The sequence below is a fragment of the Salvelinus sp. IW2-2015 genome, linkage group LG1 (assembly GCF_002910315.2).
Source record: "Salvelinus sp. IW2-2015 linkage group LG1, ASM291031v2, whole genome shotgun sequence".
NCBI classification, from domain to species: Eukaryota; Metazoa; Chordata; class Actinopteri; order Salmoniformes; family Salmonidae; genus Salvelinus; species Salvelinus sp. IW2-2015.
Genome location: NC_036838.1, coordinates 35,719,512 through 35,737,864, shown reverse-complemented (window position 1 = coordinate 35,737,864; position 18,353 = coordinate 35,719,512). Strand labels below are relative to the sequence as shown.

At 44.0% G+C, this 18,353-nt stretch overlaps 1 protein-coding gene across 3 annotated transcripts in view; it reads right to left on the bottom strand.

The window, feature by feature from the left end:
- LOC111966508 (guanine nucleotide-binding protein G(i) subunit alpha-2) overlaps positions 1-18,092 on the bottom strand; it is a 108,699-nt gene extending 90,607 nt beyond the window's left edge. Inside the window, exons 1-2 of one of the 3 annotated variants that reach the window (XM_023991209.2) lie at positions 17,909-18,083; positions 17,242-17,385 (exon numbers count right to left, since the gene is read on the bottom strand). In XM_023991209.2, coding sequence (XP_023846977.1) covers positions 17,242-17,359 — 118 coding nt within the window. In that variant the 5' untranslated portion in view covers positions 17,360-17,385; positions 17,909-18,083. Of the gene's footprint in view, positions 1-17,241 lie in introns of all 3 variants that reach the window. The other 2 variants (XM_070444548.1, XM_070444550.1) reach the window with 2 other exon arrangements.
- Positions 18,093-18,353: the final 261 nt, after the last annotated feature.

Below are 18,353 nucleotides of genomic sequence, written 5' to 3'. Positions count from 1 at the left end.
GGTCCATATTGGTCCAGTTGCCAGACAGGATCTCCTGCAACAGGACTGCACTATCAAAACAAATTGACCTATCAATTACTGTCTTGACGGGCCAGCTGTCACAACATTAACACAACATTAACACAACATTAACACCTAGGCACCCTGGACTGCTGCAGTCCAGGCATACCTCCCGCAGATATCCAAGCTATTCCCACTGACTCTGCAAATAGCACTGCTGGGTGATTTGAAAAGTCATAGTCAAATCGATCAAGAATACTTTGATTTAATAGGATCCCCATTAACCGACGCCAATGGTGACAGCTAGTCTTACTGGGGTCCAGACAAAGAACATTTTTTTTTTTTTACAATTGAAATACATTATAAAAACATTAACATGTAGTGTGTGTGTGCACGCATCTAACACGTGCATGTCAGTACATACTTTACACACAACAAGTAGGTCACATGGGGAGAGGTGCTGTGCCGTGAGGTGCTTTATTTGTTTTTGGAAACCAGGTTTGCTGTTCACTTGCGCTATATAAGATGGTAGGTAATTTCATGCACTCATGGCTCTGCATAATACTGTACGTTTCCTTGAATTTGTTCTGGACCTGGGGACTGTGAAAAGACCCCTGGTGGCATGTCTGGTGGGGTAAGTGTGTGTGCTATGCAAACAATTTGGAATTTCCAACACACGTCTCTTATAAAAACAAGTGACGATGTCTTTCCTCAACTTTTAGCCAAGAGAGACTGGTATGAATAGTATTAATATTAGCCCTATGATTACAATGACGAGCCACTTTGTCCTGGAACAGCTGCAGCTTAACTAGGTCTTTCTTTGCAGCACTTGACCATATGACTGGACAATAATCAAGGTAAGATAAAACTAGAGTCCGCAGGAGTGTAAAGTCAAAAAAGCAATCTCTTTATTATGGACAGACTTCTCCCCATCTTTACAACCATTGTGAATCTATATGTTAATAATACTCTTAGCAAAACAATCTTTAATTTATGTATAAACTATGAGATTAGAAAGGTTCAGGACTTTTGTGTAACATCACAGCACAATTGAAAAATATATGGCTAATAGAAACTGGATGGTGTTCAGAGATAGATGGGAGGGGGTGAGGGGAGCTGAAGGGTGGGACAAATATTTGTTTAACTAAAGTAAAATATACTGTGTCCATAACATGTATAACCTGGAAGTAGAAGCCTAAGTTCTGTTGTCCATTAGTTTACTCCAATTAGGGGCATATAAAGGAAAATATATATTAACCAAAATAAATATGGGGGATTGGAAATGATGCAGACAATTACATTGATAGAAGCCACAATCTGCCATAAAGCTGATCTTTGTATAGTTTTTTCAAATGCAGGAACTGAGAAAGTTGTCCCCATAACACTTACCTGACCAGGAAAAGTCCTTATAAAACAGTCATAGTAGACCCTGGCCATGGGTTATAGCCGATCAAGACTTCTCAGAGCAGTAGTGTACTGTAGATGGCTCAGTTGTATCAAGGTTCAGGTTAGGTGTGGGGCTTAAGTTCTACCACCAGATACATTAAAATGCTCCCTCTGGGAGAGGGTTGACGAGTGAAAAGTAACAGGACTAGGACAGTGATTATCAGCACCACCTTACGCTCTTCCTTTGTTAGAGATAGGTTTCTTACAGGTCCATCATATCACGCTGGTACCCACCAAGAACAGAAATACACACAGCAAGAGATGCTTCAAATAATTTGAGCAATAATTAGAGTGAGCATCGCTCTTCTGCTCTGGCGGCTACTTAAACTCTGTGGTCCCGCTGACACACACACACACACGTCTCAATTATTGTATTGAAGGAGGGAAAAGACGACACTTGAGAAGATCAGATTAGGGCTGAGCTGTGAACAATGGCAGCAGTGAGGGCTGTGGTTTGGCAAAGCCACCCTGCTGATTAAACAGCTCAACCCCGGCCCCAGGCGCTATACACAGGAGCACTGACACCTCACCACAGAGATACTATCCTCCCGTCAAAGCCCTTCTCTATTCTCCTCATCCAGCCTCTCCTTCTCTGCCCTTCCATCCTCTCCAGCCATCTTCACGCTCCTTTTATCCTATCCCCTCCAAGTGTCTTCACTGACATTTTCAACCTGTCCCTGACCCAGTCTGTAATACCTACATGCGTCGAGCAGACCACCATAGTCCCTGTGCCCAAGAACACATATGTAACCTGTTTAAATGATTACCGCTCCGTAGCACTCACATTTGTAGCCATGAAAACAGCCACAATAGATCCACAGATGATGCATGCTCTATTGCACTCAACACTGCCCTTTCCTACTTGGACAAAAGGAACACTTACGTGAGAATGCTGTTCATTGACTATAGTTCAGTKTTCAACACCAGTGCCCTCCAAGCTCATCACTAAGCTRAAGTCCCTGGTACTGAACACGTCCCTCTGCAACTGGATCCTKGAATTCCGGACGGAATTCCCCCGGTGGTAAGGGTAGGCAACGACAGTCACCACGTTGACCCTCAAAAAGGAGGGCCCCTCAGGGGTGCGTGCTTAGTCCCCTTGTGTACTCCCGGTTCACCCATGACTACTTGTCCGCGCACGACTCCAACACCATCATTAAGTTTGCCGACAGCACGACGGTGGCCAAATCAATCAATGACGATATGACAGCCTATAGGGAGGAGGTAGGAGACCTGACATTTTGGTGGCAACACACAAAACCTCTCCCTCAACATCAGCAAAACAAAGGAGGTGATCATGGACTGCAGGAAACGGAGAGCCGAGCACACCATCACATTGACGGGGTGGTAGTGGAGCGGGAGCGYCAAGTTCCTCGGGGTCCACATCACTAAGAATCTATCATGGTCCAAACACACCAACACAGTCGTGAAGACAGACAACGCAGTGTTCCCTTCAGGAGGCTGAAAAATTAAAATGTGGCATGGTCCTGCAGATCCTCAAAAGTTCTACAGCTGCACCACAGAGCATCTTGACTGGCTGCATAACCGCTTGGTATGGCAACTGCTTGGCATCTGATCGCAAGGCGCTACAGAGGGTAGGCGTATGGCCCAGTACATCACTGGGRCTGAGCTCCCTGCCATCCAGGACCTCTATACCAGTTGGTRTCAGACAGAAGGCCCTAGAAATGTTCAAAGACTCCAGCCAGCCAACCAAGGTCATAGACTGTTCTCTCTGCTACCACACGGCAAGCAGTACCAATGTACCAAGTCTGGAACCAACAGGACCCTGAACAGCTTCTACYCAAGTCATAAGACTTAAATAGTTAGTTAAAAATAGTTTACCAAATAGCTACCCGGACTATCTGCATTGATCCTTTTTCCCTGACCTTTGACTCATCACATACGCTGCTGCTACTGTTAACKATCTGCCACTTTATTCCTAGTTCTATGTACATTTCTACCTACATTACCTCATACCCCTGCACTGGTACCCTGTGTATATAGCCAAGTTATCATTAATCAGTGTATTTTTTTTTGAGGAGAGGGGATGGAGGGAGTTGTCATAATGGAGCGGAGGGGTGCTGTGTGTGGTGAGAGAGGAGAGATTACATGCATAGTCCCTTAAGACCTTCGTTTGGAAAACTAGAAAAAGCAGCAGCAATAGTACTGTTTGTGCATTTCAAGAGGCTGTAGTCAGTATACACTTCCACAAAATGGTCCCAGTTAATCAAAGAAATCTGTCATTCATTTTGATGTTTTTGCAGTGGAGATCTTAGTCACACAATTTTACATCTAAGATGTTCCGTCCAGTATTTGGCAAAACAAAAAAAATTAAGTTAATGAAAATGAGTCGTCTCTCATTGAATGACAACAAAGACTTTATTGAAGAACCCCTCTGTTGACCAATCACCAACGGAAGTCGCGTAGACTTCGGCTACCTACTTCAACTTGCCTCCAGAAAACATTGTGTGCCCGAAACKAACAAAAGACATGACAAAATGTCATAATATATGCACAAACTCTTCCCGAACTCYTTTGGCTGGGAAGCATGAGGACGCCTTYAAGAGGTTGTGGACTCGGGATTCAATAGGTGTTTGTAGCCGTTGGCAAATCTTTTGCGATTTCAGCGTGGTCCAGAGATTGAAAGGGTCATGCTAGTGTATGGTGGCAGGCAAGGAAACCAGRGCTATATCTGGAACAGACAAAGGCTTCTCTTGTCCTGGGGCCACATGACAGAACTGTGGAGCAAAGTAGACTTTTGGTAGATTGTTGCCTACTGGCCAAGAAAAAAAAACACACTTTTGTAATGAGTCAACAGTTCCTATACTGCTGTACAGGCTCATCTGCAGACTAGCTAACATGCAGCAGTSCCCACTTTGCTCTCCCACACAGAGACAGAGGTAAACGGCACAGCCAAATGAGCCCTGTCCCTGCCTCTCACACCACAGCGTGACCAGAGCAGAGCCTAGCTCAGCAGAACACAGCACAGGGCTGTCTGGGTATGTGTTTAGTACAGCTACTGCTGACATCTTTACATACAATAAACAAAAATATAAGAACGCAATATGAAACTCAGATTTTACTGAGTTACAGTTCATAAGGAAATCAATTAGGCTCTAATCTATGGATTTCACATGACTAGGTAGGGGTGCACCTACTGGGGAACCAGGCCCAGCCAATCAGTATGGGTTTTTTCCTACAAAAGGGGCTTTATTACAGACAGAAATACTCCTCAGCATCCCCCCCCAAACCCCTTTAGACAATCCTGCAGGTGAAGCTGGATACGGAGGTCCTGGGCTGGCGTGGTTACATGTGGTCTGCAGTTGTGAAGCCAGATGGACGTACTGCCAAATTCTCCAAAACGACATGAGGCAACTTATGGTAGAGAAATGTCAAATCTCCGGCAACAGCTCTGGTGGACATTCCTGCAGTCAGGATGACAATTGCACACTCCCTCAACTTGAGATCTATGGCATTGTGTTGTGTGACTAAACTGCACATTTTAAAGTGGGCTTTTATTGTCCCCAATGTAAGGTGCACCTGTGTAATGATCATGCTGTTTAATCATGTTCTTGATATGCCACACCTGTCAGGTGGATGTATTATCTTGGCAAAGGAGAAATGCTCACTAACAGGGACAAATTTGTGCACAAACTGAGAAAAAAATAATCTATCTGTGCATATGGAACATTTCTGGGATTTTTTTTATTTCAGCTCATGAAACATGGGACCAACACTTTACATGCCCARATACAAAACAGCAAGCCCAAATGGGCCCCAATGGCCTTTTCWCATCACTGAAATCGTCAGGATGATATTCTGGTGTTCTTATTAAACAACCAGGGAGAATTGAAGATATTGTCAGTGTATGTTGAGGCAGAGAGGGAAGGTGGAGGAAGGGAGGGAGCTGAGGAGARTAGAGGATTCAGCAGCAGAGTATCTATCCAGTTATCAGTGCTGTTAGTTGGAGGGTCCCAGCGGACCCACACGGAGACCTAGTGTCTGCAGGACCAGGCTTTAACCTCACAACTCGCACTGTAATCACAGGATGTTTACCTCCCCCTTGGCACAGATGATCTCATAACCACCACGTCTCACTGCAAATTGGGTGGCACTACAAATGGAACGCTGCAAATATAGCCTACTTGTAAACAGTATGTGCTGGAGCTAACTTGCTGAACATATCTTCCTCTAAAGCTTTGTCGTCATTTCAGCACCCAGCTGTGAATAGTAATAATACAACATGAGACTAGACTGATTTCACTAGATCTTTATTGTCATCTCTGGGTGTGCCCTCAGTCATGTCTGAGTCGCTGGGAGCAGCAGTCATACAGAGGGACGTTTGTTGATGTCAGCAGACAGGGTCAGACCAACTCTGTTCCTTACAGAAACACTGATCCATCTGTAATCAGTGTACTGTAATTACCCYCCAGCCCACAGAACTCTGCTACCAGCTGTAATAAGGGGGACTAAGCCTGGTTTATGCAGGGCTCATACAGGTAGCTATAGAACATGTCTCCTCATGTAGCTATTATAGCATGACATCTACACTCAACATCTTTCATTTGTTTGCATTGTATTTAACCAGGCAAGTCAGTTCACTTAAGAACAAATTCTTATTTACAACGATGGCCTACTCCGGCCAAACCCAAACGATGCTGTGCCAATTGTGCGCCGCCCTACGGGACTCCCAATCATGGCCAGTTGTGATACAGCCTGGAATCAAACCAGGGCCTGTAGTGACGCCTTTAGCACTGAGATGCAGTGCCTTAGACTGCTGCGCCACTCGGGAGCCCAACAGTTCTGGAATGGTGTCTTACTTTCACACCACTCTGGAGTGGGCTGCTACTGGAAACTCCACTCAACCTCATCCATTCAATTAAATAAAGCGTCTAGGCTACATACTTCAGCTAAAACTCAACTGTGCCTCAATTGTTATATTGGTGAGGAAACTGTTAGAAAAGCAGCTAGGTCTGACAAAAAAACGTTTTCCAGGAAGAAACAATCTAACCACACACACATAGCCAATAGGTGTCTGCAGGTTTATGTTCAAAGTGAGGACGGCAGCCATGCTCTAGCACTCTGGTCTTAAGATCACACCATGGCCGTTTCTCAGGTTTCAGTCTGGGCCTCGCTCCAGTTGATGATGACGCTCACCACCAGCAGGTAGGTCAATACAGCCTCTCAGTGTGATCAATAGAGTGTTTGGAAGAGACTCAATCAAGGCAATTAGAGAAATAAAGGCAGCCGTTTGTTCTCCATGAAGCTACAGGAGGATATTGCCTGCTTAGATGTGTCAAAGCTGTTCTTCTAATCAAGTTAGCTCAGCAAACGTCTTATCCTGCAGCCATCGGCTTTCTTCTCAGAGAGAATGAACACACACACAGCCACAACAATTGATGTTGAGTTCTGGGCGGAAAAGCACCCCCAGAAAAGGAGAGGTATGTGCATCAAACGTGGTACTTGGCTGGTGTAGTGTTTCCCCAGTGATAGATATGGGTGGTGCCTGGGAGGTGGTCACAGACAGCTCATCTCCCTACATTCAAATGGCAGCTCAATCTATAAATCAGTTAGCTAGCATTGATTTCTGCACTCAGAGGCAATGTATATGGGAGGTGGCAACTGTATTAACAGTAATAGGCTTGAGCGATTTCCTCTAGGTTGCCCTGAGCTCAACATCCAGGGAGAACCACCATGAGGGGGACAGAAGACAGGTCCATCCTTTAGGGCAGACAGCCTCAGATGTTGTGGAAAGCTGAAGAAAAAAAAAAAAAAGAGGAAGAGGGAATGAATGCTGATTTGGTGTTGTGTTAATCCCCCTGTCTGTGGGCAGGAGAGTCAAGGCTGGTGAGGAAGAGAGAAGTAATTGCTGCTTGAAGCRATCCTACGTCAGCAGTCCCCCTTTCTAGAGCAGCAACAGTGGTGTGTCAAAGTATGCCTCAACACTGACGCATACTCACACGCAAAAACAGGCTTTTCTGAAAGCTCTCCTTTTCTATTGCAATCAAAACTTCTCTCAAATGTGAATGAGCTGCATCATAAATTGAGTCATGTCACCACAGTGCACTCACACAGAACAGAAGGCCTGATACATTTGGCCTGGAAGCACAAAAAGTCTGGTCGAGTTACGTTTCAGGCCTTATGGTTTCCTGTAACACAATGAAGTACATGTGGTGTATGTCATGTCATAAAAGAACACTCCTATAGTTTCATTACCATTGGAAATAAATAACAGGGCTGCCATATCAGTTTTCTCCCAACTTAAAATAGACAAGGTTTCTTCCCCCGAGACCAGCATTCCTCATCCATAGTCCAATAAAAAAAATAAAAACATCTAGTCATGTCCTGTGAAGAAGCCGTCCTTTGTTTTCGCCTTGCTTCCTTTATCACCTCATCCCTGTCAAGCAGACAGCAGGGGAGGAACGTGGATGTACACAGTGCACACTTTCAGACATTAAATAACCTTGCTTAGACATAACAGCACTTACATTGCCTTGCCCGCATATCGTGTGGCCATGCAAGCATGTCTGTATTTACATAAATGCAAGGCATGCCTATAAGCAATGTGTTCATGAGTGTGTCTCATATATATATATATATATATATATATAGACAGAGCGTGAGAGAGAAAGTGTGTGTGTGTCTTAAGCAAAGCCTGTGAACTGTTCAGACATGTTCACACAAACCGAGCTGCCGCTCTCACACAGTTTAAAGGAGAGGAAGAAGCTGCCAAGGGAAATTTCCATCCCAGCTTAACTGAAAATGGGAGGTTAAAAAAAAGTCAATAACAAACCAAAAAAATACAAATAATCGAAGAACATAAAAAATAAATAGTGACGGAATTCACAGATGCTCAAGTTGCTGGGGGTAGGAGATTAAATGTCAATCAAAGCCCAAAATCTGAAGGGAAGTCATTGAACGTGTGCTTCCTGTTAATGAACACTGGAGCCTTTGAGGGATAAACTCAATATATTGCAATAAATTACTCTAGCTACAAACACCCATGTAAAAGCTGAGGTTCTTAACGTAGTAGATGTCCTTTAAGCAGCCCCAACTCCTGGGTCAGCCCCAACTCCTGGGTCAGCCCCAACTCCTGGGTCAGCCCCAACTCCTGGGTCAGCCCCAACTCCTGGGTCAGCCCCAACTCCTGGGTCAGCCCCAACTCCTGGGTCAGGGAGAAAAGAGATCCATCATTCCCGTCTATCTGCCACAACTCCAAAAATAGCATCTGGTGAGGGGTGGTGGTGGTGGGGGGGTGGGAATAGTTCAAAAGACACTTATCACAGACAAACAGGGAGGAGGAGATTTCTCCCTGGAGTCATCAAGCCAACAGGATACAGTAGTAAGGCTTTTCTCAGCTGTTCTGCAGGTTACCACAGCACCATATGAGGGACCTAAAAGGGTTTCTAGGAAGAGGTGAGATGTTGCACTTCTGAGAGGATGTCACACTGATGGCTGCACACTGACTTTAGTTTACAAGTCCAAGCCAAGGAGGGAATGTGTGATTGTAACCTGTCAAGAACTGATCCAACACACTTTATCCTGCAAGCTCCTCCAGTGATACACCTTGAATAAAGACAATGTAGCCTTATTTATTTTAGGGCTGAGATTCAATTCGATTGCACTTTTCGGCAATGCACCTTTTAAAGGCAAAGTTCCCGCTTTCGCATATATAGCATTCTCGGAAAACGCTGCATATGTTGGCTCAATCTGTATTTACCTCGAAACCCTGGTTAATGCATTTAACAAAGGCAATGTTTACAGTGTAAAACAAAAACTAGTCTGAATGTTAATTCAAACATGCATTCTAGCTGTAGAGGAAGAATGCTCTATCTGACTTAATCCCAAATATGAGTCACTGGACCTGATCGAATAGAGTCCAAGGCCGGGATTCAATCTGATAACGCTTTGTAGGGGCAATGCAGCAATTAATCCAAAAATGCAATGTCCTCAGGAAATTGTACATGTCATAGCTTTAGAAGCTTCTGATAGGCTAATTGACATGAGTTGAGTCAATTGGAGGAGTACCTGTGGATGTATTTCAAGGCCTACTTTCAAACTCAATGCCTCTTTGCTTGACATCATGGGAAAATCAAAAGAAATCAGCCAAGACCTCAGAAAAAAAAGTGTAGACCTCCAGAAGTCTGGTTCATCCTTGGGAGCAATTTCCAGATGCCTGAAGGTACCACGTTCATCTGTACAAACAAAAGTTCACAAGTATAAACACCATGGGACCACGCAGCCGTCATRCCGCTCAGGAAGGAGATGCGTTCTGTCTGCTAGAGATGAACGTACTTTTGTGCGAAAAGTGCAAATCACTCCCAGAACAGCAGCAAAGGACCCTGTGAAGATGTTGGAGGAAACAGGTACCAAAGTATCTATATCCACAGTAAAACAAGTCCTATATCGACATAACCTGAAAGGCCGCTCAGCAAGGAAGAAGCCACTGCTCCAAAACCTCCATAAAAAAGCCAGACTACAGTTTGCAACTGCACATGGGGACAAAGATTGTACTTTTTGGAGAAATGTCCTCTGGTCTGATGAAACAAAAATAGAACTTTTTGGCCATAATGACCATCGTTATGTTTGGAGGAAAAGGGGGGGGGGGGCCTTGCAAGCCGAAGAACACCATCCCAACCGTGAAGCACGGGTGTGGCAGCATTATGTTGTGGGGGTGGTTTGCTGCAGGAGGGACTGGTGCACTTCACAAAATAGATGGCATCACGAGGATGGCCTATGGCCTATTTATTGCCTACCTCATGCCTTTTGCACACAATGTATATAGACTCATTTTGTTTTTTTCCCCTACTGTGTTATTGACTTGTTTACTCCATGTGTAACTCTGTGTTATTGTCTGTTCACACTGCTATGCTTTATCTTGGCCAGGTCGCAGTTGTAAATGAGAACTTGTTCTCAATTAGCCTACCTGGTTAAATAAAGGTGAAATTAAAAATTAAAAATTAAAATTAAAATGATGTGGATATATTGAAGCATCATCTCAAGACATCAGTCAGGAAGTTAAAGTTTGGTTGCAAATGGGTCTTTCAAATGGACAATGACCCCAAGCATACTTCCAAAGTTGTGGCAAAATGGCTTAAGGACAACAAAGTCAAGGTATTGGAGTGGCCATCACAAAGCCCTGACCTCAATCCTATAGACAATTTGTGGGCAGAACTGAAAAAGCGTGTGCGAGCAAGGAGGCCTACAAACCTGACTCTGTTCCACCAGCTCTGTCAGGAGGAATGGGACAAAATTCACCCAACTTATTGTGGGAAGCTTGTGGAAGGCTATCAGAAATGTTTGACCCAAGTTAAACAATTTAAAAAGGCAATGCTATCAAATACTAATTGAGAAATAACACGTAAACTTCTGACCCACTGGGGATGCGATGAAAGAAATAAAAGCTGTGAAAAAATCATTCTCTACTATTATTCTGACATTTCACATTCTTAAAATAAAGTGGTGATCCTAACTGACCTAAAACAGGGATTTTTACTAGGATTAAATTTCAGGAATTGTGAAAAACTGAGTTTAAATGTATATATATATATATATGATATGATTACTTTAAGGAATGATAAATAAAATAATCAAATAAACATACACAACTGAAATATTTTATTTATAATCACCTATTTTTCTATTGTTGTCTACCCAATGTGGACCTTATCAGAGACAATGGAATATTGTCAATGTTTTGGCAATTGAACGTTTACCCTTTGCGGCTTTGGAATTTCCATTAAAAAGCTCTAAAACCATTGTGACGTCATTATTTTTAAGTTAATGCCAGCATTCCCTCTTACCTCACCTTTCAGTTCTCAGGAAGTATTTAGAGTCATAAGCTTATTTTCTGACGCTCATGCCGATCACCATTCGTCAGAACATTAACAGAGTATTTGGTTTTGGCTCAAGCACATGCTTTGTCTGGCTGTTTGGGCTCCAACATATTCAAAAAAATCCTAACAGGAGCCCTGTGTTTCTGTCAAAACAATACAGAGAATGGGAGCAAAGTGCACATGAAGCAAGACTTCACTGTCACTGTTCAGCATGGGGGGGTTAAGAGGGTGGCTATGATATGACCTCAATCAAAAAAACCTGGCAGAGAAGTCATGGCACTAGACTCCGAGGATCCAAATGACTGTCTTTCATGACAGTCCCTACTCCGTCACACTCAGACCAGTCCTCTGAGAAGGTGATAAAGGTGGTCAAGTTCCGGCGCCGACAGAGATGGCCGCCTYGCTTCGCGTTCCTAAGAAACTATGCAGTATTTAGTTTTTTTACGTGTTATTTCTTACATTGGTACGCCAGGTAATCTTAGGTTTTATTACATACAGTCAGGAGGAACTACTGGATATAAGAGCAACGTCAACTCACCATCATTACGACCAGGAATACGACTTTCCCGAAGCGGATCCTCTGTTTTGCCCACCACCCAGGACAATGGATCGGATCCCAGCCGGCGAACCAAAACAACGACGACGTAAAAGGGGCAGACGAAGCGGTCTTCTGGTCAGGCTCCGGAGACCACCGCTCGCGCACCGCTCCCGAGCATACTACTCGCCAATGTCCAGTCTCTTGACAACAAGGTTGATGAAATCCGAGCATGGGTAGCATTCCAGAGAGACATAAGAGACTAACGTTCTTTGCATCACGGAAACATTGCTCACTCGAGACAAGCTATTGGAGTCGGTACAGCCACCTGGTTTCTTCACGCATCGCGCCGACAAACAAGAATCTTTCTGGTAAGAAGAGGGGCGGGGGGGGTATGCCTTATGATTAACGAGACGTGGTGTGATCATAACTACATACAGGAACTCAAGTCCTTCTGTTCACCTGACTTAGAATTCCTCACAATCAAATGTCGACCGCATTATCTACCAAGAGAATTCTCTTCGATTATAATCACAGCCGCATATATTCCCACCCAAGCAGACACATTGATGGCCCTGAACGAACTTTATTTGACTATGTAAACCACATATCCTGAGGCTGCATTCATTGTAGCTGGGGATTTTAACAAGGCTAATCTGAAAACAAGACTCCCTAAATTCTATCAGCATATCGATTGTGCTACCAGGGCTGGTAAAACCTTAGATCATTGTTATTCTAACTTCCGCGACGCATATAAGGCCTTCCCCCGCCCTCCTTTCAGAAAAGCTGACCACGACTCCATTTTGTTGCTCCCTGCCTATAGACAGAGACTAAAACAGGAAGCTCCCGCGCTCAGGTCTGTTCAACGCTGGTCCGACCAATCTGATTCCACGCTTCACGACTGCTTCGATCACGTGGATTGGGATGTGTTCCGCATTGCGTCAAACAACAACATTGACGAATACGCTGATTCGGTGAGCGAGTTTATTAGCAAGTGCATCGGCGATGTCGTACCCACAGCAACTATTAAAACATTTCCAAACCAGAAACCGTGGATTRATGGCAGCATTCGCGCGAAACTGAAAGCGGGCACCACTGCTTTTAACCAGGGCAAGGTGACCGGAAACATGACCGAATACAAACAGTGTAGCTATTCCCTCCGCAAGGCAATCAAACAAGCTAAGCGTCAGTATAGAGACAAGTGGAGTCGCAATTCAACGGCTCAGACACAAGAGGTATGTGGCAGGGTCTACAGTCAATCACRGATTATAAAAAGAAAACCAGCCCTGTCGCAGACCAGGATGTCATGCTCCCAGACAGACTAAACAACTTCTTTGCTTGCTTTGAGGACAACATAGTGTCACTGACACGGCCCGCTACCAAAATCTGGAGACTCTCCTTCACTGCAGCCGACGTGAGTAAAACATTTAAACGTGTTAACCCTCGCAAAGGCTGCAGGCCCAGACGGCATCCCCAGCCGCGTCCTCAGAGCATGCGCAGACCAGCTGGCTGGCGTGTTTACGGACATATTCAATCAATCCTTATCCCAGTCTGCTGTTCCCACATGCTTCAAGAGGGCCACCATTGTTCCTGTTCCCAAGAAAGCTAAGGTAACTGAGCTAAATGACTACCGCCCCGTAGCACTCACTTCCGTCATCATGAAGTGCTTTGAGAGACTAGTCAAGGACCATATCACCTCCACCCTACCTGACACCCTAGACCCACTCCAATTTGCTTATCGCCCCAATAGGTCCACAGACGACGCATGCGCCACCCACACTGCCCTAACCCATCTCAACAAGAGGAATACCTATGTGAGAATGCTGTTCATTGACTAGAGCTCAGCATTAACACCACAGTACCCTCCAAACTCGTCATCAAGCTCGAGACCCTGGGTCTCGACCCCGCCCTGTGCAATGGGTACTAGACTTCCTGACGAGCCGCCCCCAGGTGGTGAGGGTAGGTAACAACATCTCCACCCCGCTGATCCTCAACACTGGGGCCCCACAATGGTGCGTTCTGAGCCCCTCCTGTACTTCCTGTTCACCCACGACTGCGTGGCCATGCACGCCTCCAACTCAATCATCAAGTTTGCAGACGACACTACAGTGGTAGGCTTGATTACCCAACCAACCGACGATCCGCACCCGGCCACCTACAAGAGAAAAATGAGGTGAAAAGGCCCACCCTCCGGATCAAAAAGAGATCGTTCTATCTGCCCCTGAAAGAACCCAGCTGTTCCGTCCAGAAAGCCGTCATAAAAATAAATACTTACACACCGAACACACCTCAATCTCTCTAAACCTGACAATTAAAGGCCCAAAGCGCTAGATAAATCATAAACCGTGAGAAATAAACCTCGGAATAAAATACACCAAGAGGCTCTCCATATAGAGAAGAGTGTTATCAAGGGACAACCCTACTCCGCTCGCTTCATCCACCAAAATCCGACAATAAGTCTTTCAGACAAAAAAATGCAGCGTTCGACCAATAGCTTAGTTTTGCATATCAATTTCTGCTCCGGCCATCAAGTCAAAGTCATTAACAGAATGCTCTCAATCCCCTAAATACCTGTGCTCCTGAAGAGTCCTGTAGTCTCAGGTGTCTCTTACAAAGCATTGTAAAATCTGCGATCAAACCACCACAATGTTCATCCAGAGGTATCGCCTATGACCCGGTGACTGAATTTTGTCCAAGCTATCCCCCGCAAGCCACCCAGATGAAACCAAGGCCCGGGATGCTTTGATTGAGACAACAATACAGAATCACGTAAAATACGCAACTGCCAATCAAAATTACCAATGCTCGTCTAGTCATCCTTAGTCTGCGTCCTCAGTGTCATAACTTCACCCAATGCCTGAAAGTGTCGGCTTTGTGCTGGAACGGAGTCTCATGGCAAAGAGAATCTGTCTGTGCTGAGTTCCACTCCCAATGAAAAAAAAGATCACCCCAAACGTCCCATTGCCGAACAACACTTCCTTTGTTTTGTACGAAAGCGATGAGCCATCTGATTCAAGAGATGTTTGAGACTTGAGTTTTACTTTCTGACCCCTAAAGACTTTGAAAAGTTAAGAGTGACAATTCCCACATGTACCTATTTGGGCTTTATGCTTAGACTTTCAAACCCCACCTGGTGATTACTTTATCTTGTTCATAGAATAGTTGTCTAAACTTATTCTGCGTCTTCCCGTTACTCCCCAAACACTGTACAACAATCAGTGCAATTTCTATCCTATCAGCCAGAGTGTTGCAAAGTCGTTATAAGTGCAGCCCAGGACTGCGTGCAACATTAGAAGCGCTCACCTTCCTTGTGGGCACAATCCCCTTGCTCAACCTCACCTATACAGAGATTGCTACATAATCACATTCTACCTAACATCCCAATCAACTAGGATTAAAATGGTTTTTAAACACTCCATTTACTAGAAAGGCCATAAAGATCATGAAGGACAACAACCACCCGAGCCACTGCCTGTTCACCCCGCTATCATCCAGAAGGCGAGGTCAGTACAGGTGCATCAAAGCAGGGACCGAGACTGAAAAACAGCTTCTATCTCAAGGCCATCAGACTGTTAAACAGCCACCACTAACATTTAGTGGCTGCTGCCAACATACTGACTCAACTCCAGCCACTTTAATAATTGAAAAATGTATGTATTTTTTTTTAATCACTAGCCACTTTAAACAATGCCACTTAATATAATGTTTACATGCCCTACATTACTCATCTCATTTGTATATACTGTACTCGATACCATCTACTGCATCTTGCCTATGCAGTTCTGTACCATCACTCATTCATATATCTTTATGTACATATTCTTCATCCCTTTACACTTGTGCGTATAAGGTAGTTGTTGTGAAATTGTTATGTTTGATTACTCGTTGGTTATTACTGCATCGTCGGAACTAGAAGCACAAGCATTTCGCTACACTCGCATTAACATCTGCTAACCATGTGTATGTGACAAATAAAATTTGATTTGATTCATTTGACAGCGCGAACACACCCACTTACACCACGTTAATTAAAAAATGTATTACAGTGCCCTAAGGTGGCCACAGCTTGTTTTTGTACACRCTGGTATTACCGAAGAACCTGACTAACCAAAGTCACTATCAAATCAGCTTTGACGCAACCTTGAGGTTTACGTTGATTGCAACAAGTAGGGGTGTTTTGAGTTAGAGGAGCGAAATGAACAGATCCAGAGTACAGACAACAGAGCAAAATGGAGCCAACCAAAGATATTTGTAATGGTTCAATTCTAACATAGTGAGCACTTCACAGGCTGCAATACTGTAAGCCAGAGTCTATTGCTTGCGGTTAATCATTATCGATTAGGACCTACATTGAACCATGCGGTGAATGATCTGCCATTGCTTGGAGAGGTCTGGAGAACCCATTACATCCATGAGGTGGTTATCATTATTAGGCACAGCTGAAGAGCAATGAAAGCAAATCAGGAATATTCCCTTAGCTTACAATATTATTATTTATCCTGCCTACATTTACATACTTTAATTCAAATATTGCAGTATCCCTGCACATTGTAAATGTGGTACTGGCACTGACCCTGTATACACTGTAGCTCACATTCAGCTTAGAATGTTATTTACTTTAAAAAATATATATAATAATTGTTACAGTATTTTGATATTGAATACTGCACTGTTGGGTAAGGCTTGCAAGTTAATTATTTCACTATACTTGACATGTTCAGACCTTAGGTTGTAGACTGTTAAGTGATTGATAACTCTTTCAGGCCTGGGCCTAAAGGCTACATTATGCTGGTATCATTTAGAAACCACCAGATTGTTGGTGTCATTATATGTTAGTTTTTACAGTCTGCTACTTGACTGTAATAAAACCTTGACATAACTTGGTGTCAACGCACGACTTTTCTATTTTGAATACTTGAAGAGTTGAGAAAATTCTGGCGGTGAGGCATTCCCCTAATGTATGACAGAAGCAGGAGCGCGGGCTTAAATTTATGTTTACTGGTTCTGACTAGCCTACTCTGTTCCAGTTGCGCACTGGAGGCTAGAGAACCTTCTATGAAATTAGACAAAAACGCGGCTATGTAACTARCTGTACATCAAAATGGTTAATGAGAAAGATTCCGTAGCGTCGCAGGATACATGGCCTAGTCCTCCGCGCACACTCTGGACCTCAAAGCTTTACCACGAAAATGTCATCTATGCATCATGACGCATAGTCTTGGAAACCCGAACCTAGGCAACAGTCAAACTGTGAGGCTTATGATTGGGTTTTCGAGACTAATCAACGCCCGTTACGTCGCAAAATTACAATTCAATTAAAATATCGCCAGCTCACAACACCGTAACTGCATACAATGTAGCAAGTGTTCATGCGATTCTACATCGATTGGATTCAGACATTAGAATGGAATGCTTGATGGTACATACCCAACAGGAGCAGTTTCACTTCTCTCGCCGCCTTCTCCCCATCTTCTCGAAGGTTTTTGTCAATCATTTTGGACCGCTCTTGTGCAGCTTTATCTTCCTGACTCACTGTGCACCCCATGGTTCCAAGTGCACGCTTCAGGACTGCTGTTTWTCGGACAATATCACACACAAAAATGTTGCCTATTTAGGGCTGTATGCCTGGGAGCGTTTTTTTTTTTAAAGCGTTCCCAGAACAGTGTTGTGAGGTTGAGAAATTAAACTTCCCCTTTGAGAAAAACGGCTGGGATATAAGTTTGATTCGCTCACAAACCAGCAAACAAATACTTTATTCGACTTAGTCCCAATTCAGTTCTATTCCAGATGTTTACTCGTATTTAATATTCCAAAGCCAAATTTGACGCCTATTTTTTCAACCCCAGTGACATGCTATCCAAGCCAACACGGAAAAGTAATTTGTCTGTCATTACGTGGACACTATTTCAGCAACAACAATTTCTTTTGAGGCGCGTCAATAAAATCAGTCAAGTTCACTTTTCAAGATCAGCCTCGCAGGTTACAACGCAAGGAAATGGGCCCACGGAACTTCAGCAAAAAGTATTCCAGCTGTGAAGACGGCAGAGCAGATGGATTCCGTTGCCAACTTGCAATGTAACCAAAATTCACATACCCACTGTGAAGAAGCTATTCTATTTTTTTCCTTCTTCCGCTGTGTTTAATTTAGTCGTTCAGTGTGTGAGTGCCGTTATGCATTCTTCTCTTCGTAAAGATTTATCACGTATAAAGCCACACCCGTAACAGCGTGAAGTTTCTCAGTCTGGCCGACAAACCGAAGACAGTTCTGTCACCTCCCAATCCCCTATGCTCCCAATTTAGCAGTGCCARCCCGTTGCGAAAAACGCCCACCTACTTTGCTTCATGGAAAATGTAGTGTTTCCTTGAAATTGTAGTCTCACTCCTCCGTTCAAATCAAATCACATTTTATTTGTCACATACACATGGTTAGCAGATGTTAATGCGAGTGTAGCGAAATGCTTGTGCTTGTAGTTCTGACAGTGCAGTAATATCTAACAAGTAATCTAACAATTCCCCAAACTCTACCTAATACACACAAA